Below are 25,448 nucleotides of genomic sequence, written 5' to 3' on the forward strand. Positions count from 1 at the left end.
TCATCATGTTGTCAACTTTCTTATCAATATATATATCATTGCATCTGCTTTCCTCAGGAAAAAAAATTCATCTTTTAATTCATTATTGGTTTATTTTATTATTATTTTCTTCTCTATACAAGCTCATATCCAGCTCCAACTCTATCACAACTCATCACCATCTTCACAATAAGATTCGGCAAACCGATTGCGATTCTCATAGAGTTTTGTGTTCTTCCAGAGACACCCAATTGGAGAATAAGGTGCTGAAACTTCTGCTTTCCTTTGATTGTCTGAAAAGATTCTGACTTTTCTGTTACTCTTCTTTTTTTTTTCTTTTTTTTTTCATTTCGAGTGTTTTGTTTGTTTCCCGTGAAAATAAGTGAGAAGATAACAAAGGGAAGAAAAGGAAATAACTTGGAATCTGAGAACAGTTTCTAAGTTGTTGCTTGTTATCTCGGCCGCTTATCTGTGAGCAACCGGGATCGTTTTGAGTTTGCCTTCCTATGTAATCGAGTCAAGCTAGCTCCTTTTGTTATTTTGTTTTACATTTACATATGTAGATTGAAGTTTGTGTTTTGGTTAGATCTGAGGGGCTGATTCGATACTGATCTTGTCTAATCGTATTGGGTTTGTTACGTTTTGGCTGCTTTGACTTTAGATCGGGCTTGATTCATGATCATTGTATGTTAGAATTGAAGTTTTCTCTAATGTGAATTAGCTGTGGATGGGTTTAACACGAATGTTATTGGGGTTTGAAACAACTATAAATAATACAAAAGAAGCTTTGTAGTTGAGAATTGCCACTTTATGAAGCTTTGCTCATTAGACATAAGATTCTTCAGGCTTCATTTTTCAGAGATTTTAACGCATAGTTGGAGTTGAGCTAGGCTGCTTGCAAGTTAGCTGTGTAGTTGTGGATTATTGGTTTATATTGGAGATTCAATTGCTTGTCAAATGGGATGAGCTGAGATACAGCATAATTGTAATTCGGACTGTGTTTAGACAGTTAAATTGAGCAACATTGGATTTCGTTCTACAAACTGAACTTTGGCATTTTCACTGCATGGATTGTTGTGGTGGTTAGTGTAGAGGCCTGCTGAGGTGCTGCTGTGTTGTGCATCTACCGAGCTCAATGATTTCCAGCACACTAGAGAATTAGCTGTGCCCTAGGCAGAGGATCTTTAAGCTTGTTGGAGCTTCTATCTGTCAGGGACTCATGGGATTCATGAGTTGCAGTTCCATCTAGTAATGGCAGCCAGGCACCCATAGGCTCCCCTGTTTAATCTTCCTAAAATCCTAAAGTGCTACTGTGCTAGTGCTCTAAGCCATGTGAACTGCCTGATCATGCAGGGACTTGAATTTTCCAAATCTCTTAAGTAACAATAACATCAACAATGATAAGGTGGTACACAAATCATATGTGGGACCTGAGCACTTGCATAAGCTATTCTTGCATTTCTGTATCTGGTAATTGTGTTCGGTAGTTGCTCAAGGATATGCAAAACATTTAGCTATAGGTATAAACTTATGACACGTTGACAAATCAATTTGCTTTGTTCACTTGACAGAACACAGTGGATGTAATTGATTTTGCACTCATGAGTTTCTTTCATTTTCTTTTACCTCCTTATCATGTCTCCAGTATATGGGTGTTTCTGGTTGTCATGCAGCATAAGAAATTTATGGATGCTTTTAGACTGAGAATAACTCACTGAACCATAGCATGTGTTCACTCTTCTCATGTGTATTTGAGTATAAATTGGTTTAATTACTCCTTAAAATGTTGTGTACTTTTCATTATGTTTTCAATAATTTATAAGTCTGGATATGCGCATGGTATATGTGAATGTCCTAGTAAAACATGATGTTCGGTCATTATTCTTTCTCATGGTGGACTGTATCTCTTTCTGTAGGACGTCTTTGTTACAATCAAAAGTGGATATATTTTGAGCTCCGTTTATTCTGAATGTTGCGATTTGATCTTGTCTCTAGTAATTCAGGAAATGGTTAAAAGGTAATTAGTTCTCCTGCATATGGTCCTCCGCTCCTTTCTAATCAGATTGCTTTGAACGAGAATCTTATTGGTTGACTTACTGAGCAGGTATGGAGTGTTTTGATTTGCTGAAAATATCATGTGGCAGTGCGTAGAGGGAATCAAGCATGCATTTGCTTCCTTGCTCCAGTGTTGTGATCTAGATTTGTACAAACAATCAAGAGGCCTTGAAGATCCTGCAATTCTTGCGAGAGAGACAGTGTGTATGATCTCAACTATTTTTTCCCATGATGTTAATCTTTGTCTCCTCTAGATTGCTGACTGTTTCCTTGATTTCCTCAAATATTCCCTTTAATGAGTATATTCTAAATGTTCATTCAGTAAAGGGAAAAAAAAGTTTTTCTACATTATTCTGCTACAGTCATTTTAATTTTCTTTTATGATCGTGTGTAGAATACAGGAAAGAAAGATGCAATTAAATTGCCTACAGTTTTGTGGTTGTTGCTTGTATTAATTCATTATATTATCTTTTCTTCAAAGCTATGATTCTTTCAACTCTCCATACAGAGCAAAAGAGGAACACTGTTGACTTCCTGAATCTTGTTATTTTGCTAACTTGGATGCAGTCAGTGTGAGTGAGATAGAGGCACTTTATGAACTTTTTAAAAAGATCAGTAGCGCTGTCATCGATGACGGCCTGATAAATAAGGTTTGCTGTCGCTTTGCAATTTGTATATATATTTTTTCCGGATAGAAATGTTATTTTTGCCTTAATTTATCTGGAAATATTAGAACTGTTATAATATCCTTGTCAATACTTTGTGGCAGGAGGAGTTTCAATTGGCATTATTCAAGACAAACAAAAAAGAAAGCTTGTTCGCAGACAGGGTACTCCTCCATGATTGCTTCTGTTGTCTGTTGACGTTCGCTTCTCACTTGAGTCAAGCCAGTTTGATGCTGGTTATAGGGCATGTAAACCATCATTTAGCCTCTGACTGAGGTTCTTCTGTTACTTTTTCATGGCAGGTATTCGACTTGTTTGATACAAAGCACAATGGGATATTAGGTTTCGAGGAGTTTGCTCGTGCTCTCTCTGTTTTTCATCCGAACGCTCCCATCGATGACAAAATTGAATGTATGGTATCTGTACTTGAAAAACGTCCTAACATATATGAGCAGAGTTCGTAATCACTTAAGCATAATGTGGATGTCTATTGGTTGGTGAGAGCATGGTTTACATATATGAAAAAACAAAATATACATCATGTTGCATTGTTGCCTAGGATTATGCACAATTATTGTCCTACAATGTATTTGCTTGTGGCTTTTGTCATTAAGCATCTAATGTCATGCTATGCAGTTTCTTTCCAACTTTACGATCTCAAGCAGCAAGGTTTCATTGAGAGACAGGAGGTGAGTATCTTGATTCAAGATTTATTTTTTGTGACATATCTTGACAGGACTTTTTCCACCTTATCAAATATGTGAGATGCAGGTGAAGCAAATGGTAGTGGCTACCCTGGCTGAATCTGGAATGAACCTTTCCGATGATGTTATAGAAAGTATTATTGACAAGGTTCTCATCTTTCTTAATTCGATTAATTTCTTATATTTTTGTAAGCTTTATCTTGGTGATGTAAAAGGAATACGAATATCCCATCACCTTTACAAGAACTTCTTTGGCAAACCTAACATTCTTAATTTCGGGGGTTTGCATCAGACCTTTGAGGAAGCTGACACAAAACATGATGGGAAGATTGATAAGGAAGAGTGGAGAAGCCTTGTGCTGCGGCATCCATCCCTTTTGAAGAATATGACCCTTCAATACCTCAAGTGAGTTCCGAGTATTTTATCATCATCCGTGACCCTTAAACTAAGAATATAATTGAATTTCTTACAGTTTATAGTTTCTGAGAGATCAAAACACCCCTTTCAATCAGTTCTTATTGAGATCTCATTTGATCGTAATGTGTTCTTATCGAGATCCATTTGATCATGCAGGGACATTACGACAACATTCCCAAGCTTTGTGTTTCATTCACAAGTCGAAGATACTTGAACTCATAAGATTTTGGCTTAAAGCTTTCATGTCCATATTGTTTATGGTTGCTTTGATAGACACCGTGGCCCTCTCATATGTGAAGGGCCGCCCAAGCCAGAGGCTCGACATCTTTTGGTTATTTGTCATGATATTAATGGTTATTTGTTCATGTTTTGCACTTGTTACTTGATTGCTTATAGAACAGGAAGGATGAACTAATCAGAATTCAAGTGAAGGTGATATTTTTCACAAGTTTAGTCCAACCCTAAGCCTTAAAAGGCTTGAACTTTAAGCTCAACCAGGTTATATTTATTCCTAATCAAACTAAACCTGACCATGTTTTTTACCACTAAATAGAGATGAATATTATATGATCACAGCAGGAAATTCTTTGGCACCGAGTCAGGTATTCAGGTAGAACAGGTTGTTTTAGCTCGACATCGTCAAGAATTCATCACTTTTTCATGGGACATGTTCATCTTCGCATTATTGTTCGCTTCCAACATTTTTCTATTCGAGCTTCCCTTGTTCCTTTTATCCTTTTATCGAGCATAATGACGCGAATCGAGCTTGAATTCATATGCAACGTCAAGCAGTTCCGCTATCTCAGTCCACCTGCCGAGCTTGTCCCAGGAAGGAGGAATTGTTATGGTTGAGTGATTAGTACTTTTTGAATGGTGATTAGTACCTGCCCAGCAAAACCCAAAAAGGAATTGTTATGGTTGAGTGATTAGTACTTTTTGAATGGTGATTAGTACGCAATTAGTATACGCCTTTTTCCCGATGTCATAAACTGTTTTTTCCATGAATAGAAATCACATTGCAATCACAGGTACATATTGGCAGTTGATTGACATTCGGTAGACAGAAAAACCAGGAGAAAGAAATGGTCAAATCACCCAAATTAGGCCCTTTGAGAACCACCACTCGAGCCTTTTCTTTTTTATCCCAAATACTTCACCTCCTTCATTCTCTTATATTACTCTCCTCTTCCCCTCCCTCCTCTTATCAGGAAGGGCAGGGGCCATAGACATTACAAACACAACAATGGGTTCTTCTTCTTCTAAGCTCTGGCTGATTGTCCTGCTTTTGGGCTTGGCCATGATAGCTGAGGCAGCAACATCAATGACTAGTGATGATTCATGGGTTCTATCTCATGTGGGTGACAGAGTTGAGGATGAAACTGAGATGCTGATGGAGTCTGAGATAAGTCGTCGTACTCTTGGAGGAAGAGGAGGAAAATACATAAGCTATGAAGCACTCAGGGCCAATAATGTTCCATGTAATCGTCGCGGCCAGTCTTACTACTACTGCACCAGGAGGACAAGGGCTAATCCTTACAGACGCGGTTGCAGCGCCATCACCCGTTGCAAACGATACACTCGTTAAAGTATTGACATGGATTTGGTGTTTGCGGTTTGCCAGATTTCTTTGTCTAATTCATTCTCTTCCATATTTGGTGGGTGATCTATTATATGTTACAATTGTTTTATGTATTATTTTTCTAAACTGAGCTGCTGGTGTCTGAAGATGTAATCTATCTAATAGTTTATGTTTTTAAATTATCTGAATTGAACTGCTGGTGTCTACATTGTTGATATCTGGTGCAAATAAAGATGTAAGACTTTGAAGTTTTTTCTTCTCCAATAAAATGGATCGGATTTTGTAGTTTTTTCTTTACCTCGACGGGTCATGAGCGCGAAAGGGATTTAAGAATTAGGCCTCTTGCAGTTACTTATTTGAAGCTCTTTCTTCCATTAGCAGAAGGTTGAAAGTTTTGCTCACAATTTTCTTTCAAACATCAAATGGAACCCAGAAAGAGAGAATGCCAAGATTCTGAAGAGTTGTGGGGTACATCCCTTGTTCAAGACAAAACATTCCAAAAACAAATGCCCCAACAGATTCCCCCGTATGACATGACCAAATCACAAAAACAGAACAAACAGGACAATTTTATATTTTCCAGGTATCAGCCTATGTTTCTTAAGGTAGAACCAAAACCACTAAAAGAATTTGCACATAGCACCATTCCTGTTCACTATCAAACCACCAACGGGGTTCTAACTTTTAAGACATTTTGATTTTATGGAAACTGGAAGCCATACTGAAACCTGAATACCAGATAGAAGATAGATATACCAAATCAATGAGTGATCCTACATGAGCACTTTCCACAGCAGGCTAATCCAAACATGCCTCAAGAGAGCAAATATTGAGATTAAACATAAAAATGCATCTAAAGTACACTATACTATCGTTCCAACCACAAGATAAAAAAGAGAGAAAAACATCCAAAAGCCTCTCAAAAGAGGCAGCCAAAAAGAGCATAAAGTTACTAAACTACTAAAACCAATTGACCGAACGTAAGAACCAGTTAGCATTGGGCTTAATCAACTTCCTCCATCTTGCTGCCCTCTGCATCTGCATCAGCATCCTCAAGCGGGGGGATGTCAGCATCACCTTCACCAGCATCCTCATCGATGCTCAGTCCAAGCTTCAACATCCTGTGGATTCTATTGCCAAAAGTGTTGGGCTCATCAAGGCTGAACCCAGAGGTGAGTAGAGCAGTCTCAAAGAGCAAGAGAACCAGGTCCTTCACAGATTTGTCATTCTTGTCCGCATCAGCCCTCTTCCTCAACTCATTCATGATTGAGTTTTCAGGGTTGATCTCCATGGTCTTCTTGCTTGACATGTATCCAGCCATGCTGCTGTCCCTCAAGGCTTGGGCTTTCATGATTCTCTCCATGTTAGCAGTCCATCCATATTCACCAGTAACCAAACAGCATGGAGAATCAACAACACGGTCAGACACCACAACTTTCTCCACCTTGTCACCCAACACATCCTTGATCACCTTACATAGACCCTCAAACTGAGCCTTCAATTCTTCGTTCTTTTTCTTCTCATCTTCACTCTCATCAAGTTTCAGACCTTCCTTGGTAGCTGAGACAAGTTTCTTGCCCTCAAATTCCTTGAGTTGACCCACAGCATACTCATCAATAGCATCAACCATGAAGAGGACTTCATAGCCCTTCCTCTTCAACTTCTCAAGGAATGGAGAGTTCTCAACTGCCTTCTTGCTTTCTCCAGTGATGTAGAAGATGTCATTCTGGCCATCCTTCATTCTGGTCACATAGTCCTTCAGGCTAGTCAACTCATCACCACTCTTTGTGGAATGGTACCTAAGAAGCTCAGCAAGCTTTGTCTTGTTCTGTGAGTCTTCATGGATACCAAGCTTGAGGTTCTTGGAGAAGGCCTCATAAAACTTGTTGTAGTCCTCCTTGTTCTCAGCAATCTCAAAGAACATCTCAATGCATTTCTTGACCAGGTTCTTGCGAATGACCTTAAGGATCTTGTTCTGCTGCAACGTTTCTCTTGAGATGTTGAGAGGAAGGTCTTCAGAATCAACGATACCCTTGATAAAACCAAGGTACTCTGGAATCAACTCCTCACAGTTATCCATGATAAACACCCTGCGTACATAGAGCTTGATGTTGTTAGGCTTCTTCCTTGTGTCAAAGAGATCAAAAGGCGCCCTCTTGGGTGCATAGAGGACGGCTTTGAATTCCAACTGGCCCTCAACTGAGAAGTGCTTCACAGCCAAGTGCTCCTCCCAGTCATTAGTAAGGCTCTTGTAGAAAGCAGCATATTCTTCCTTGTTGATCTCCTCTGGTTTCCTCATCCAAATAGGTTTCTGCTTGTTCAACAAAGACCACTCATGGGACACTTCCTTAATCTTCTTCGTTTTCTTCTCTTCCTTCTCCTTCTCCTCATCGACTTCCTCCACCTTCCCTTCCTCATCTTTTTTCTCTTCTTCATCCTCATCATCGGAAATTTCCTTCTCTGTCGTCTTTTCAATCCAGAGAGAGATTGGGTAGCTGATGAACTCAGAGTGCTTCTTAATCAGATCCTTGAGACGGCGCTCCTCAAGGTACTCAAGCTGGTCTTCCTTGAGATGAAGAGTCATCTTAGTGCCCCTGCCAAGGTTCTCACCAGAGGTGTCTCTAGTAACAGTAAATGACCCACCAGCTTGGGACTCCCATACGTACTGCTCATCATCATTGTGCTTGGTGGTCACAATGACCTTCTCAGCAACCAGATATGCAGAGTAGAACCCTACACCAAACTGTCCAATCATGCTCACATCAGCACCAGCGGCCAATGCCTCCATGAATTCCTTGGTCCCAGACCTAGCAATGGTACCGAGATTGTTCACCAAATCTGCACAAATAAGAGTTCAAATTTCATTAGAGAACTACCATCAAAATAAGTGACTAAAACTTTAGTATGGAAAAGAGTAATGGCTTGTGAATGATGCTCACCAGTCTTGGTCATGCCAATGCCACTGTCAATGATGGTCAGTGTGTTGTTGGTCTTGTCAGGGATAATGTGAATGAAGAGCTCTGGCTGTCCATCTAGCTTACTTTTGTCTGTCAAGCTCTCAAATCTGATCTTGTCCAGAGCCTGCAAGCAAATCATATTACATCAATTCCAATAAAATTCCACCAGAAGTACATAACCACCCCACCAGGTCAAAAAATCTCACCCCACCGACCAGCATAACATTTAAGTCGATAACAAAAGTTCCCATGATACTAGTCATTTGTCAACCACAAATCCTTTGTCAACCACAAATCCAAATAAGGTCAAAAAAAAATTCGCAAAAATTCTATCTAATCACTCAATAACCAAAAAAAGCTCACGGTGGCCTTATGGTTTATCAAGATCACTTGTTCACTGTAATCACTCCATTCTGCTGCTCGAAATTTACTATGATTGTTTCTCAGTAAAACCACCAAACTATCAATGCCCTAACAAATCATATGAAAGTTTTACAAAAAAACAAACATGAGAAAGTGTATAGCCCTAGCTATTACTGTCCAAAATCAACAAATCACAACAATAACATTATGCTATGCACATACAACAAAGTTCACTTAAGTTTGTACTTGTTCTCTATGTCACTCAATTCAGTATAGCACAAAACAAGATACAGCTCGTCCACTAAATAAAAATTACATGTGATAACTTTCTTACAAAAGTTCTCAACACAACAAAAAACAGTGTCTAAAGCGGTCTGATGTTGAAACCTTCAGGGTAAAGGATTATCTCTAGCAAACAAATAAAATTTTTTATCACAATACCAGAAAAAAAATCCAACAATTAAATTCAAAGCTATCAGTTAGTTACCAAGCCCAGTAATTTAGTGCTTCTAAGATCTTATAAAAAGTTGGAACTTGTAACAGAAAATAGAATAGAAATAATAAATTCCATTGTTCTTCTACTGCCATTGACAACAGAAAAACTCCACGAGAGACCCTTGAAGATATTACTATATCATCGTACGATAAACCCTATCAACTACTACTGCAAATTAAGTCATACTCTGCAAAATTTTCCGACACCAACAACATAGCCTGACCTTTCAGGAATTGAATAACAGATAAAGCATCACATAAAACACGCAACATTAAATCAAAGGTTAGAACTTTATCAGCAATAGACAAAACCCATACAAATCAGATCTCAATATTCTAAATTCAACTAAATTTTTTTCAAAATCAACAACGGAACAAAGCCAAAAACAACATATTAATCCAGAGAGGGATACAGAGACGTACATCAGAGCAATTACTAATCAATTCACGAAGAAAAATCTCCTTGTTACTGTAGAAGGTGTTGATAATCAAACTCAAGAGCTGGTTGATCTCAGCCTGGAAGGCAAAAGTCTCTGTATCCGCCATTAGATCCCTCTCTCACCCTTTCGCTACCACAAAAAGAAAAAGATTATAGGCCTTGTAAGCTAGAGATCGAGAGAGAATAACGAACGAAGGAGAGTGAATTGAGGCTGGTTGGAGTGATCGGAATGCTGGTTATATATTGACGAGTGAAGACTCGACTAGGGTTTCTAGATTCTTCTATTGAGTAGGTTTTTTATTATTTCTCTTATAATTTATAATTCCTTGATTTTCCGTGGGGTTTCCTTTTAAAAAGGTAAACTATTCACATAATCCCTGAACTTTCGTGAATGGATTAATTTAGCCTCTAAACTTCATTTAAGATCAATTTAATCCTTTAACTTTCAAAATTGTATTCTGTTACAATTTCCGTCTATTTAGCTGATGTAACAGCAAGTCTGAAACTCACGTGTCATATAAGTAACAAAAAACACCTGCCACATCAACAAAAATTGACGGAAAATGGTCTCAAGGGCTAACGGACCACATTATTGGAGGTTGAGGGGTTAAATTGATAGTAAATGAAGTTTAGGGACAAAAATGATTCTTTCATTAAAGTACAGGGATCATTTGAAAATCTCTCTTTTAAAAAAGATGACGTGTTGAGGAGGGAGAAGAATTACATGCATTGTTCGTAGTTAAACACGTTTGAGATGCCCAATAGGATTCATGTGACAAGGATTTGGGAGAAATTATTCAATGGTGTTCACATGTCGATGTGATGTACCAAAACCAATGGTATGAAGTCGATTTAGGAAGAATTGTTGACAATGCATGGATAGGTGATGATTGCATTATGTAGTTGGCAATTCGAATTTAAAAAATACATCAACCATCTATGAATTGAGGAATTTTTCATTAGTTTTGATACACCACATCAATGTATGATATGGTTAAGAACTATTGAATAATTGCTCTGGATTTGGTACATTCACTAGTGATGTTTCCTTAATAATTACACACTCAAAATTAATAAATATAACACTCTCTCTTTTATTTTATGAAATTGTTATATGTATACTTTCATGGTTGGAATATAATCAAAAAGTAAAATAAACTAGTGATGAAAATAAGTTAATTACTTGCAAATTATGTATTATTATTATTGGGTTGTGTGAATGTTTCCCTTATTGTAGTACTAACATATTTGCAACCAAAGGGCGTTAGCCTGGTTGGTTCTACCATTGATCTTTGTGCACATGAGTGCACGAGGTAGGATGTTCGAGCTACACCAGCGTAACAATTCTGGAGGTTTATCCGCATAGGCTTTGGCCCGGTCTTAAGCGTCTGTCGTTGTGGTGCGGGCTTTGACAGTCAAACCTGGGTTTAGAATCGGCCCAAGGGTTCCGAAGGGGCCGTTGAGTCGGGGTTTCCCGGTATAAAAAAGAAAGTACTAATATATTTCCATTGTTTCCTTCCTATTCCTATTACACATCCACTTATATATTCAAACCACACTAGAAAATCGGTTTAGAATCAGCCCAAGGGTTCCGAAGGGGTCATTGAGTCGGGGTTTCTCGATATAAAAAAAAATACTAATATATTTGTAGTGTTTCCTTCCTATTCCTATTACACATCCACTTATATATTCAAACCACACTAGAAAATCATATGCAATTAGAAAGGAAACAATAAGATAAAAAAATAGTTGAAGTTTGGTGTTTAGAGAGTAATTGGATAGAAAATGTAACAAAGATAAAATACGAACTTGTTTGATAGTATAACAAATAATTGTTATTGTTTTAAATAGGGGAATCCACAGTCTATTTCGATCAATTCTTTACCCGTCTAGATAATATTTTTAAGTCGATTTACCCGTCTAGTAATATTTTTACTTATTCACTAGTAAATAGACTAGTAAAACTCAAGTTTCTACAAACAATTTGATCCCCGAGCATTCATAAAAAAGGCTCTTTCAAGCATGCCAACCTTGGCTTAGAATTCTCTCTGCATATTCTAAATTACAGTTTTCATGCACAAGCAGGACCATTATACACTACAAAAACAATACTCTACATGTAATGTTGCTTCAGGAATCAGGACAAAGGTGTCTTAACATAAAAGACTGTAATCAGGAAAGAAGACACTATTTTTGTAGTTTGAACCCATAAAACCTAGGTTACAAAGGAACAACCTCAACAACAGATTTGTTTTTCCTTTTAAGTACAAACAGGAGAACAAAACAAATATGTGAATGAGATCAAATATTGAAAGAAAACAATGTTGACCAGATTAACAATAACCAGCTGTGCTGCTTCTTTCTGTGTATTGGAGCCTTGTCAGAACTGGGGTAGGGTTCTTTCTACAAACTGGATGGCACTGGGGCAGGCTGACGCAACATGAAGTTCCCCAACAGTTAACGGTTTCACCTTTTGGCTCCGGCAATATATGGCAATGGTAGCCGAAACCTTATCCATATCTGAATCAAACATTCCAATGGTGTGGACCAAGGTGTGAATCAAAAGTTACTCTTTTCCATTTCTTGAATATCATGTAGAGGAGAGAGATTCTTACAGTGTTCTATAGAGGATACTGAGATTCTAACTTCTTCAATATGCTACCAACAACACCCCAGCTGAAACCACGGTACTGAAGCCACCGAATGATTCTTGATTTACGTGTCTCTTTAGGCACATCCTGCCCACGGAGCCACTGCTTTGAGGCCTGAACAAAAAGATGATCCATTGACTGTTTTGAGAGGCCGAGATTTGATTCTTGATCTTCATTGGATTTACCATCCTTGAAAACAAATTTCACAGCCTTCTCTGAGTCAACTTCACTGACTCCCTTCTTGAACAATGCCTGGACCAACGGTTATACAATGGTCTTTAATGGTCAAGGTTTTCCTTAAAAAGACGAATTTAAAGGAGAAACTAGTTGTTAAATGTCTGATACTGAGTCCACTTTCTTTGTGATTCATTTTTCTTCTCTAATTAATAAATTACCTGTGGAATATTTTATCAGCTACCATGGAAAGTAGAACAGCAAGCTAAGAACATAATCCCTTCTTTTATTGTCCATTTGTAACCCTATAACACAATTTTTGACATAAAAAATCAAACTATTGAAGAACAGCTTACTTGCTTGATCCGTCTTGGTCCCCAGCTTGAGGAAGAAAATCTCGATTGAGCAAATGTTTCCGCATACAGGCTGTCATTGAGCAGCCCTCTACAAAGAACAGCAAATGGCTAAGACTTGATATGACATCCACAAATTTCATAATATGCATTTCAATTCATGTGGAATGGAATTGCAAGAATTTCATAATTGAGACACCACAAACCACAATGACTTTACATGCAAGTGAGGATTTAATAGCAAAATCAATCAACCAGTAATATACTTATCACTATTCTGGAATCACCAGATATCCTTTAAAGTTAGTAAATTGACTTTAGAGAATCAAACCCGCAAAGTGAGTGAAGAGTATGCAAGTTGTAGGAAGAATATCCTTGCATCTCGCAACCGCCTGATGGGAAGATATCATCATTCCTACACACATTTTTGTTTGCTCCATTTATGGACCTCAATATAAGGTACTACCTCCTCAATAAGTAGGGGTTTTTCCAGCTTGGTTCATATAAGGATTTCAGCTTCTCTCAGGTAGGATCCAAGACGATGACAGAAAAGTTGGATGAAACAGCTTGTAAGCCTAAACAACTTTAAACATGAGCTGCAAGGCCCGGGGCTCTAAGCTTACAAAGCAAAATGACCTACCATAATTGTTGGGGGGAACCTAAAAGTTCTTAAATCTAGGTATTGATGAGAAAGGAAGTTATTTTCTATTTTCTGAAATTTGGTTAACAAAAAATGGCACATCAACAAGAAGAGCAAATGTACTTCAATAACAAAAATCAAAATGTACGAAAAATGTTCCATACGGTCATACAAAGTCCAACCTAGTGAAATCTCAGATAAGATTGTTTCTGAGAGAGTATCAGAAACAAATTCATTAAAAAAAAGTAGTTAACTTATCGCACACCTGCTCTGGAAATCAGTTATCACTGCCTCAACAGTATCAGGAGGAAATTTCTTTCCAAGGAGTTTCTTCCTAAGCTCAACTGCAGTAAATGCTCTGTTTCAAAAAGAAAACAATTGTCTTTAACATTGGAATGTTCATGATATACGGTTTGAAATGATGGAATTCTATGTCCTGACCTTGTTGCAAGTTTTCCAACAGCTAACTTCTCAGCATCTTTCATAGTTTTACCATCCTGTAAAATCTTCTGTTTTGCCTTCCCTTGATAACTTTCTATCTCCTCATCAACTTCCTCGGGCTCATCCATGAGTTCGAGGCCCACAGTCGCAAAATTCTGATCGATTTCTTTTCCTGACCATGCACTACCATCTGGAACATACTGCTCAACTTTAACACAGACAAGAAGGCATTGTTAATAAGAAGGAACACATATGAAAAACATATACTTTCAGTTCCAAAACGGGTGGTAAGGCAAGAAATAATTTCCTTGTCTCTGTTTGGATGGGGAAATCATAATATCAAGTTAAAACTCTTAAAATCGATATTCTTGTCAACAAAAAAAAAAAAAAGAGAGAGTAGAAACTAGAACGTAAATATAGTTTCCAATCAAAGCCCACCAAGAAAATGGCTTGCCTTCTTCTCAGATATCATATCTAACTGGGTAACCATAAAAGCCCACCTTTCTTAGCATCATCAAACGCGAAGTTTTTCTCTGTTATTGGCTTTCGACTTCCAGACTTCTCCTCGCTCAGAATTATACTTCTTCTCTCTACACCATTCCAACTTTCACCAACTTCATCATTTTCTCGAAAACTCTTCAAAGACGGAGAATTCTTCGGTTCTTTCGTCCTTGCAACTTTGTTAGGTATGTACCTGACCGGAACAGATGAGCTACACGCCCTGCCTTTCATGCACAACATTGACTTGTTTGTTTTCACCCTAAAATTCACTACTGTTAAAACTGCGACTACAAGTTAAATCACGATAAAAGTAAAGTGCTTTACGACCTTTTACTGTAACAGCATGACAGCATTCTGGTTGGTTCGTGAGAAAATGCAGGAAAGTAAAGTAGTTACAGGCTACAGCCTTAAGCTTGGGAACGCGACCTGATTAAACTAATTTTTAATTTCTCATTTATAAGCTATAACAGGAAAAGGAAGGGAGGGAAAAGGGTCAAGTAAAAGTAAAGATTTTGATTCAATTTCCTCCATTTTCTCAGCAACCAAACAGGGGCTAAGAAAATTATAAACCCAATTGGAAGAGATGAATCAGCAGCACTCACCAGGGTATCGAAAATACACGAGATTGAAGACCAAGCGAGAGTTTGGAGGCGAGATTTCTCGCGGGAATCGCCATTTCCAGCCTCGATTTCAAGTTTCCAACACAAAAGCCGTTTGCTTAATATGGAGTTCAAAACCCTAACCTCGAATGAAAGAAGGCGCGTGTTTTACATGGTCTCTAAACTCGAGTGAGAGTTCCACTTTTGAGAGTTATTATTATTATTTTGATTAGTTGGGTGTTAACGTCTTTGGCGGGAATACAAGGTTTAGCTACTTGTGTAGTTGTGTGAATCACACAATTTCTATATGTATATGTGAGGTCATATTATTGAAAAAAATCGATAAACAGTTTTGATTTTAATTTTTAAACCTGTCATGATTTCGGATCGATTTTTGTTTTTGATGTCGGGTTTTGAGTACCCGACAAATATCCGAATCAAAGTCGACCTAAAATCGAAAACGACTCTATATTCGAACCCCTCACTTGTACAAAGAAAATGTCTCAAGGCACTTTAACTCTACGCCAATTACTTTTAGGTGGTAAACGTTTATGGAACGGTTATGATCTTGGCAATTTAAATGGTTTTGGTATAAGATACCTTAAATGAAAATAATTTTGGTATTTCTTCATTGAAAGGGTACCCGAGCGCTTGCCATGGTTCTTATAATACATTTTGTCATTCTGTGTTTGACAGAACCACTGAAGAATGAAAACTAGATCTACAAACAAAACCCCCAACATTACAAGGCCTAATTAGTAACATTTCTGCATTCAACCATGAAATGAAAATACAAACCTAATCAGTTCTCCAAGCATATATAATATGGCAGAACCCTGTGATTTCATCGCCAATGTCGCTCCCAATGCTACTATTTCTGCCATGTTTAGCTGCAGATTCTACAGTTTCCGGCTTCAAAATGAACAATCCATTGCCTGCTCCTGGACTGCTAAACAACCAGTCATGTACATCCCAGAAAATCTGTAATGGCACATCTTTTACTTTGACAGTCTCATTCCCTCTAAATCTCCAATTTAGATTCATTATATGAATAACCTCAAACCCATCAATACTTATCCACAGTTCCGGATCTCCATGGCCGGATGGAGAGTTCTCAATTGTGAGATCATGTTCTTTTCTATCTAACATTGTTTTGGTGCAGAACAATCTCTTGCCGTAGACATTCTCTTTCTTGCATAACAAGGTAGGTTCTTGTAAAGATGGGGGTTTTCTGGTTCTCTTATAAGCATCCTTAGCCAAATCTCCTAGCAACAAAACAACCTCTTCGTCTGATACAATGGCGACGTAATAGTCTGAGGTTGGCTCCGGATTTGTGGAGAACTTTGCCTGTCGAAAATCCCAGAAAACATCTACTCGTTTATCGCCTACGTCGAATGATTTCAGACCCTTTCTGCCCCAAAACTGCCATGTCTTCATATCAATCTTGCAAGTGTATTGATTTTCATTATCAGACAGGCTTTCCACATTGATGCAGAGGGAATAGTTCATGAGGTTTTTGCTCCATGTAACGGTTACATTCCGACAGGATTCTGCTACTTTGGCTTCATAGATAAACGTGACCGAGCTTTGAGCAGCAGCTTTGTTGGTTGTTTGATCCTTTGTCAATGGTTTAGCTCCTTCAGCTCCAGAAAACATTGTCGCGGCCTTTCAGTACTCGATTGAGCTTGTTTAGATTCAGCCTCTGAATGTATGATTCTGAGAATGGCTTGACATTTCAGGTTTTAGGCCCTTTTGCTGCTAAAAATCCATTGAAGCCTTGAGGCCTAGAAATGAAGAACTCACATGTTACCTTGACTTAAAGGGGGATGTTTGTTGAGGTTTGTTGAATGTACAACACATTAACACAGATAGAATGCAGAAAACCCATGTACCAAATTTTTGCAGATAATGAAGCTATTAACCGTAGGACGGTCAAAGTCATCGATAAAGAATTTTGGAGAAACTGACATGAACAAGTAATAGCTGACAAAGGTGATATCCATAACAGGAAATTTTCTTGCTTTTGCTATATATAGATTCTTGTCCATGCTGGTTTGGGGTCTAAATTTGGCAAATTCTGTAACAACATGCTTAGATATTCTAAGCTATCTTTAGATATTCAGATTTGGATGCCATGAGATGATATCTCATAATGCTTTGAAGTAGGCATAATCCATCAACAAATCACACCTTCTCCAATCTACAAATTCACAATGATGTATGTAATCTTTGAACTCACAAACTACTAAAATAATATTTTTGCATTCATATTGTAGCACATGACGACAAACGAACAACATGACACTTACGAAATTGGTATGAAAACAAATCTCCAACATGAAAAGTTAATTTACAGATATGTGTGGAATGATTCTCATCACTATAAAAAGCAAATCCTCAAGGTAAAATCAAAAACTTTCCGCGAGGAGAAGATCTACTCCTTCTGAATTCAGGCATTGATGTGTTTCCAGTTTCCTTTATATTACGAATTACACCATTCTGAAGCTTGTTTTCTGTTTTCCCCGAAAGCAAGGACTCCGCAGCTTGCTGTGCTTGTCCTCTGTGCATGATTACAAATCTACATTTATCAGTATAAGCATCTGAACAAACTAATATTAAATAGATTATTGGGTTTTCTCAAATTTAGTACTCAGGAAAAAAAAAAGAAAAAGATTAATGATACCTTGGTTCAAGATTCTGAGAGTTCCTTGAGAAATTCTGTCGAAACTTTTTCAAATACAAAGCTCCTTTAACAGGTGATTCAACAAGAAAATGCTCATTTTCTGGCTCCGAAAAGTCACTCTTTCGACCCTCGTCAATCTTTGCACCAGAATCCATATCAGAAAGTAGTGTCATCCCCACATCAGTTTTCACAAACCTTGCTGGCAGTTGATGCTTAACCTTGACCTTACCCTCAGGTTTGCTTTTCCTAATGCCACCATGTCTCACATTAAGAGCTTGCCTGAACTGCTCGTCTTCATGTTCTGGGTATACCTTCCTGAAGCTAACCTTTTGGAGGCTATGCATTGCAGTCAAGTTATCATCATCTTTCTTTGCATCTTGTGATACCGGATTTGATATCTTTGAATTGTTTTCTGCTGATGGGTTCACAGTCATTGCAGCAATGGACTTGCTAACTGCTACTCTAGCCGGAAATGGTGCTCTTATTATCGGCTGGTTCTCAATTGTTTCAACCTTGGTCCTGCTTTTGACAAGGGCTCCTCTGAAGGCTCCTCTATCAGTGGACATCGATCTCCTGACCGGAGGAGATGGTGATCTATGTTTCCCAGCACTTGCTAATTTCTCTTCAGCGAAAAAAGGCATTTTAGGTAATGCTTCTTTGTCAGCAAGTGCAGAAGGAAACCTTGCCCTCCTCTGCTTTCCAGAAGAACAGCTTCTAGCCTGAAACATTTATCAATCTTGTCAGTATATATTTCAGAAAGAAACACTGAAACACTCTCGTTAGATAAATTTTCTTTTACCTCAGAGATTTTAGTCTCATCGTTGGGTTGTTGACACGTTTCATTTTTTGCATTTGCAGAGATACCATGTCTTGGTATCTGGAAAGGAGAGACTGCTCTTGTTCTTTGAAATTCCGATGTGGTTCGGATATTGCTGCTTCGCAGTTGCTCAATCTCCGCTTCTTTCTTCTCCAATATTCGTTTAAGATTTGACACCTAACCATATTGAACAATAACTCCAATGAGTTTCGTTTACAAATAACTAACACAAGTAAGTCATAGAAGTAGAGAAAGTGTTTGAAAACTACACCTCTTCTTTGAGTTCCCTGATTTCACCAGTTTCTTTGTTAGATCGAGCGGCCCCAAGCTCTATGGTGGCAACCCTTTCAGCAAACTTTAGAGTGCTAATTGTCTCCCCAATAGAATTCACTTCAGGGTTTATGTGTACAAACATCAACGTCTTAGCTTGCCCTCCTGTATTTGACAAGAAATGTCGAAAACAATGTTAACGTAAGAAGCAAAGTTGCCTGTAAAAAAGAGTATGAACCGCAAATATCAAATTTGTACCTAAGGAATCCTGTAAGACTTGTGTAAGCTTGCTATTTCTGTAAGGAATGTGTGAACTCTTCTGTGCGAGGGCTGAAATGACATCTCCGAGTGCAGACAGTGATCGATTAATATGTTGAGCTTCCTTCAACCGATCGCCTACTGCCTCAGATTTATCTACTCTCTCACTTCCAGCCAAATCCACTAAATGAAGGCAACCTCTAAGAATTGATCCAGAAACTAAATCTTTTCCTTGAACATGAACTGTCAAAATGCTGTCATACACAAAAGCATCACTGACCATTAGCAAACAATCATCAGCATATAAGAAACACAATTTTTTGGGGAAAAAAAAGAAAACATCTTACCTATGAGAACGGCTACTTCGCTCATTTAGAGCAGTAGCACCGACAGCACGATTTCTTTGTCCAATTTTCATCAATTCAAGAACATCTTGAGTACTTTTAACTGGAACCCAACATGCATCAGGTACATTTAGACCATTCAATTGAGAATTGTTACGTACGTCTAATGTACATGTGGTTAAGGTAAAATCTTAACAGACAAGAGAAGCTTAAAGATATTTCAAGTTATTAAATATAGAAAGTAACTTTTGGAAGGATATCTTCTACTAGAGCCATCGCTAACTAATAAGTCTCTCACTTGTTCATTATATATTTCGATCATCTGCACTCCAACCTCATAGTTTATCATATCTGCCCTCTCTTTTGAGATCTGAAATAAATCGCGCAGGGCTCGGTAATTTACTCCCCATGTATTCTCAGCCATCAAATCAGGGCCACTCTGTCAAAATCAAAGATAAACTGTTATTGGGGCACTTTATTACTAGATTTGAGAAACAAGAGAGGTATTTTTACCATTGTATATGTCTTCCCCGAACCGGTCTGTCCATATGCAAATATGCAGACATTATAACCATCAAGAACAGATCTGACTAATGGTTGAGTGTCGCCATATATTTGCTCTGCAAGTTTAATGATGTGGTTATTTGTAAATGACAATCTCAGCTGAAAATTTTTTAAAATGGAAATTGCTCACATACCTTGTGTGACATTTGTTCCAAAAACTTTGTTGAAGGTGAAAATTCTTCTTGCATCTTTTCCCTGCTTAAGAGGATTGACAATCATGATATTTCCATTTTCTCCAATGTAATCTACTGTTGACTGGCTGTTTGATTGTCCTGATGGGAAAGGTCTCACTCTACAATAAACCCGAATTGTTCCTGCCCATCAAAAGTAACTTTTATTATCAGATAACTTGTATGAATTACGGGTAACAAGTGTGAAGAAAAGATTTACACCTTTGAGGTCTTGGACTTGATTGTAGAGTTTGCGGTTCTCCTCTAAAACTTTGTGGTAGGAAGAGGAGGCAACTTCAAGACCCTTGAAATGATACTCTACGATAACAAAACGAATGAGCTCGTCTTTATGATTCATCATATAATCTCCAATATGAAAAGTCTAAGGGTTCCTACCGAGCCTTCGAAGTTCTGCTGCCCAATTGGCATGAATTTGTTTGACTTCCAATGTCGTATCTTCATAATCTAATCTTAGCTCCTATAACACAAATTTGAATAAGCAAGGAAATTCAGCTGAATAAACCAAAGGATTACCACTACCAATGTTCGATTATTCAAACCTGAATCTGCTGCTGTTGGAAATTAATTAGATCTACATAGTCTTGAGAATGATCGCTAATATGCTGGACGACTTCACCTTTCCCACCACAAATACAAAATCTGGAGAACTCATTTGATGCTGAAATTGTTCTTTGAAGTAGATACTGTTTGATAGCTTCTATGAATTCAGATTTTGAAATATCACTTTTCAATATTTTCTTCAGAAACAACCCAAGCTGTCAAGAATTTATAAAAAGACACAAGGTTACTTTGTATCAAAAAGAAATTATGTGAAAACGAGACAAATTAGCTATTGTAATTACCTGAGTGCCTTGAGAAACAAGCAGTGCCGAGAAATCCTTGACAATTTTACTGAGCAAAGTGTCTATTACCTATAATTCCAACATAATAGCCATATAATGCCCACAAAGAAAGTAAAAACTACAGTTTTTATTACAAAATTTTGTTCACCGTTCATTTTAAATCACCTATGAATAGTAAGAAAGTACACATGGAGAAACAGTAAAGGGTCTTACCTACCATTGCATTCAAAGGAAAGTCTTCGCTCCCAATGCTCTCTCTAAGGTACGCTTGTAGAAGTTGAAGCCCAAAATGATCAAAGAGGAAAGCTAACGCATTTGCAACTTTGGACTCTTCGATGGAGACCTCATTAGAAAGATGGAGAAACTCCATTAGTTGTTCATATTGTGATGATTCGGATTCATCCAATGACTCATCAGTACTTTCGCTGCCAATTAAGGAAGCAGGTGATCTCCTTGCAAGTGATGTGATTTTTACAAGCCCTCCATACCTCCAAACTCCAATTCCACCGGCTTGCTGCCATTCATGGTATCCTTTCAGGCAAAGAATACAGTCCACCACTTTATTTGATGAGCCTCCCTAGGAAAACATATCCCCAAATTTCAGAATTTATAACAATGTAGTTTCAAATGCCAAGTTAATACTATTATAAAAAATGTCATCTTGAATGAGATTGTAAGAGATGTCAAGCCATGATTTAGAAGATCAATAGGATGCCGAAACTGGAAATGAAGCGATTGAGAGAAAAGTTCAGACATTTTCTAAATCTGATGCTTCGAAAGTCAAGAGCTTCATATCCTTGACAGCCTGAAGGAAATTCCTCATATTCTCAAAGTACTGAATTGCTGACTGTGCTGCTCCCTCCATTGACTGCAAAGCTATTATTGGATTTTCCACCACCTATGTTTATATCAAAACAGAATAAATAATTTATCAAACAAATAAAATAAACTACCCATCTCAAACATTGAAAAAGATAACTTCTTGATTGCAATTTCTAACTTGCAAAGAGTACCTTGCGAACAGCACCGGGATTGACTTTGTTGAGGACATTGCAGAGAATGAGTCCATTGCGGAGTGAAAGACAGAAATCTTCTTCGGAGGGTTCTTTGGACAACGATTCTGATGCAACATGGTCCATCTGCCTCAGCCATTGCGCAGCTTGGTACCTCCTAGAAGCTTTTTATGAGAAATCAAACACAATGTATCAAAAATCCATCTTGGCATAAACCATGTTAATTTCTTTCACACATTAAGGCCATCACCATTCTACGACTTCTCATAGCATATCTCTCTATCCAAACATAATTCGTCGTGTATACTTTTTTTTTCCCTTAAAGGGGTTTCAAATTATGGTCACTAATAAAAATATGACATAACCATAAAAGGTCTATGCTTCTCAAACACTCTTAATGGGAATGAAAAAGAGTATCTCACCATCATTAGTTACAGTGTTCTCATTCCCTACACCAAGAAAAGAGTAATTGTGGAGGTAGGTCTATACCATAATGATCAAAAAAACTTGTGCGCTAAACTAGTGGATCTTTCGGCTAAAGCATTTGCTAAGAGAGGATTAATTAAATTTGACCCACATAATCATTCAAGTACCATAGGTTCACCAACATTAAACCCAACATCATGATCCACAATATAATCTTTTATATAAACTTTTCAAGGTAATTGCACAGGACCACCAACAACAATAACTTTTAGTAGTAGAGTCATAGGAGTAAAAATAATCAATAAATGAACAAAAAAGAAGAGACATTGAAGGAGATGAAAACTCTTGAATGCATCAGATTACCTGCTTCTTCTGCTTTTCTGAGAGCTAATTCATCATCATTGATGATCTCTTCAGTGTATGAAGCCTCATTATTATTGGTGTTGGGTACCAAAGCCTTGAGACCTCTCAAGTTCTTGGAAGGAGAAGTGAAGATTGAAGTGGGATTGGAATTGGAATTGGTTTCTTGTGGCATCTTCTAATCTTCTTTCAGACAATTCTACAAACACCAAGATTACATTATCATCAAAATGAAGTTGTTAAGAAATAACTTGAACTCAAAAAACCCGAACTTTAAATCCATGACAAAGAACCTCATCAAAAACAGAGGAAAAAGAGTGTAGGTTGAGCTTCTGTGAAGATCCAATCTGACCCAGAAACCAAAATTAGAACAAGTTTCTCGTGCTTGTGTATTGAATGAGAGACCATTCAAAATCAATCCCAAGAGCCAAACATTAAATGCTTACTACGGGTACTTCTCAGTTTGTGCGTGTGAGAGAGAAAATACCAGGAGAAAGAGAGAAAAACAGAGAGAGAGAGAGAGAGAGAGAGAGAGAGAGTTAAATGAAGTAGTAGGTGACTCTTGATTCTTGAAATTGAGACGTTAAAAGATTACAAGCGACCAACTATTTCTTTCTTCTCTACCACTTTGAGATTTCTGTTTCTTTGTTTGACCAGAAAAATATATTTGGGAGAGTCCAAGTGGCATGCAATGACTAGTGTGGGGTCTAGTGGCATGTGGGACCCTTTGATTGTGGCATTGAACGGCATGATCTTTTCAAATGATGAAATTGGGATGTGGGTGTTTGTGCTTTTTTATTTATAAAAGGTTTCTTGGATTTATGATTTTGTATGCCATGCCAATACTCTGTTTTGTCTATATAATTATGTGAAAATTTTTCAGTAGTGTTACAAGGTGTCAATGTTTCTTGTTTAAGCTATTACCAAATGCTAAGATAGACGTATACAATTTCATATCGATCATGTAGGGCATGTCAGACCCATAATTTCACATGGATATCCTGCGTCAATTTGGGATAATTGAAACAAAAATCACTGGATTCTTAATATTCTCGAAATTTTATTGCTTATGATGATGGGTGATGGATGTGGACCTTTGGATGCATTGATGATGAGTTATTGTGATACTACTATTTGATGCTTTCCTAGTGATATTAAATTTTCTTTTTCCAAAAAGAATATTCCATTAGTATAATAATGCTTAAGCCTAATATCATTTTCTTAAGTAAAAGATTTCCTTAGTGATGTTAATGGATGTTTCTTTTGATAAATAAGGTTATGGAAATGATTTTATTATAAAATAACACTCTTAACACGTTAAGCCATGCGTGAGGGGTATGAAGTTCACCACAGCGGATGAAAACTAACCCCTGGTGAGAATGGAACCCTGGACCTCAAGGTCCTGGGCAAACAACATGACCAACCAAGCTACCTCCCATTCTCATTATAAAATAGCACTTGAGGGTTTCTTCGTAATGATTTTTGACCAACAAAGATAAAACTACTTAAGGTTCAGGGTTAGTGTTTAAATTTCAATATTCAATAATTTTTTTTAAAAAAAACCTTATATATATGTGTTTGTGGTGTTAGATTATTAGATAATTAAGTCAAAATTATGATAAATAAATGGGATCTTACCTTCATATATACAAGTATTAATTAGTAATACATAAGAAAATCCAATCTCTTTTTCTTTATTCCCACCTAGAATACTAGATGTTTGGTGTAGAAGAAAACATATATATGGTAGGAAATTAAGCTCTGGCAGTAGATTCTCCTAAGAAAATATTTAGTGCACTATAATCTAAAAATTTCATCTTTTCTTTAATTGGTTGGTGGTTGTGTATTCCATACACCAACATGTGATGATGATCTTGATCACATTGCTTAATAAATTAAGCCAAAAAGAAATTTAAAATTAAAAAAAATGGGTTAAATAAATATGTGTTTGATTTTTTGAAATGGAAAAGGAGGCAAAGTCCAAGGTTAACGTTGGATCCCACAGTTCAAATGATTATGGAGGGCATGCCTTTTTCTTTTTTCTGTTTTTTGGTGGGTAGTGGGTAGGCCCAAATTAGGAGAAGGTTCTCTCTTTATTTTTCCCTTTTCTTTCTCACTTGCCAAACACCATTAGTGTCCTACATATATTACTTTAATTATGTGCTTTTGTTTTGGAATTAACCAAAGTTGTGTTAGAGAAGACCCGTTGTCTAAGGAATTAATAACATGTAGTCAAATTAATTTACTTTAGTTCTACGAGTGATTTTCCGATGATTTTGCGATAAAAAATAGTAATATATTTTTTATATGATCACTAATTTTCGTGGATAAATTTATAGGACCGTGTAATAATCTACAAATCACCCGTGCCAAACAAACATGCGAAAATTGAACCCACGGCCTCTAAAAATAAAAAAGTTCAATTCTAAAAATGCAATATTCTTTAATGCAACCCATCAAGTTGTCTTTAATGCAACCCATAACAATATTGGGTCTGTGTACCTGTTGTTACTTTTTTTTTTTTTTTTTAATGTTATCAAAGTTTTAAAGATCAGTGTATTTATTTCACTCTAATGACATATCTCTCTCATTTCACTGCTAGTTGCGTACTTGCGTTGTTGTCTGGTTCTGTAAGACATTAATACTCCTTAACCTAATGAATTTTATG

The 25,448-nt window shown here is 37.3% G+C and overlaps 6 protein-coding genes across 7 annotated transcripts; 2 read left to right on the forward strand and 4 right to left on the reverse strand.

Moving 5' to 3' along the window:
* The first annotated feature begins 58 nt into the window (after nt 1-58).
* LOC119988969 (calcineurin B-like protein 3) lies at nt 59-4,201 on the forward strand. Its single transcript, XM_038834238.1, has 10 exons — nt 59-242; nt 1,896-1,996; nt 2,084-2,238; nt 2,602-2,684; nt 2,804-2,863; nt 3,002-3,110; nt 3,336-3,388; nt 3,471-3,551; nt 3,696-3,808; nt 3,977-4,201. The coding sequence occupies exons 3-10, from the start codon at nt 2,115-2,117 to the stop codon at nt 4,032-4,034; spliced, it is 681 nt and encodes a 226-aa protein (XP_038690166.1). The 5' UTR covers nt 59-242; nt 1,896-1,996; nt 2,084-2,114; the 3' UTR covers nt 4,035-4,201.
* Nucleotides 4,202-4,358: 157 nt separating this feature from the next.
* LOC119988971 (protein RALF-like 4) lies at nt 4,359-5,647 on the forward strand. The gene has a single exon (XM_038834240.1). The coding sequence runs from the start codon at nt 5,064-5,066 to the stop codon at nt 5,403-5,405; it is 342 nt and encodes a 113-aa protein (XP_038690168.1). The 5' UTR covers nt 4,359-5,063; the 3' UTR covers nt 5,406-5,647.
* Nucleotides 5,648-6,121: 474 nt separating this feature from the next.
* Nucleotides 6,122-9,888, reverse strand: LOC119988968 (heat shock cognate protein 80). Its single transcript, XM_038834237.1, has 3 exons — nt 9,638-9,888; nt 8,339-8,480; nt 6,122-8,237 (listed from the first exon to the last, which is right to left on the reverse strand). The coding sequence occupies exons 1-3, from the start codon at nt 9,758-9,760 to the stop codon at nt 6,403-6,405; spliced, it is 2,100 nt and encodes a 699-aa protein (XP_038690165.1). The 5' UTR covers nt 9,761-9,888; the 3' UTR covers nt 6,122-6,402.
* A 1,839-nt stretch (nt 9,889-11,727) lies between these two features.
* LOC119988500 (regulatory protein RecX) lies at nt 11,728-15,189 on the reverse strand. The gene is made up of 7 exons (XM_038833560.1): nt 15,016-15,189; nt 14,413-14,672; nt 13,913-14,120; nt 13,737-13,829; nt 12,835-12,922; nt 12,269-12,556; nt 11,728-12,173 (listed from the first exon to the last, which is right to left on the reverse strand). The coding sequence occupies exons 1-6, from the start codon at nt 15,087-15,089 to the stop codon at nt 12,275-12,277; spliced, it is 1,005 nt and encodes a 334-aa protein (XP_038689488.1). The 5' UTR covers nt 15,090-15,189; the 3' UTR covers nt 11,728-12,173; nt 12,269-12,274.
* A 621-nt stretch (nt 15,190-15,810) lies between these two features.
* On the reverse strand, nt 15,811-16,668 carry LOC119987777. The gene has a single exon (XM_038832693.1). The coding sequence runs from the start codon at nt 16,666-16,668 to the stop codon at nt 15,811-15,813; it is 858 nt and encodes a 285-aa protein (XP_038688621.1).
* A 543-nt stretch (nt 16,669-17,211) lies between these two features.
* On the reverse strand, nt 17,212-23,326 carry LOC119988112 (kinesin-like protein KIN-14F). Of its 2 annotated transcripts, none has more exons than XM_038833034.1 (18): nt 23,074-23,326; nt 22,784-22,979; nt 21,995-22,158; nt 21,736-21,879; nt 21,199-21,558; nt 20,982-21,050; nt 20,679-20,894; nt 20,515-20,596; nt 20,341-20,436; nt 20,083-20,262; nt 19,898-20,004; nt 19,645-19,823; nt 19,388-19,552; nt 19,041-19,294; nt 18,784-18,947; nt 18,495-18,689; nt 17,696-18,414; nt 17,212-17,590 (listed from the first exon to the last, which is right to left on the reverse strand). In XM_038833034.1, the coding sequence occupies exons 2-18, from the start codon at nt 22,953-22,955 to the stop codon at nt 17,410-17,412; spliced, it is 3,447 nt and encodes a 1,148-aa protein (XP_038688962.1). In that variant the 5' UTR covers nt 22,956-22,979; nt 23,074-23,326; the 3' UTR covers nt 17,212-17,409. The 2 variants fall into 2 exon arrangements, with proteins under 2 accessions (XP_038688962.1, XP_038688963.1); XM_038833035.1 differs by having other exon boundaries at nt 17,212-17,572; nt 23,074-23,325.
* Nucleotides 23,327-25,448: the final 2,122 nt, after the last annotated feature.

The sequence above is a fragment of the Tripterygium wilfordii genome, chromosome 21, assembly GCF_013401445.1.
Source record: "Tripterygium wilfordii isolate XIE 37 chromosome 21, ASM1340144v1, whole genome shotgun sequence".
In the NCBI taxonomy this organism is placed as follows: Eukaryota; Viridiplantae; Streptophyta; class Magnoliopsida; order Celastrales; family Celastraceae; genus Tripterygium; species Tripterygium wilfordii.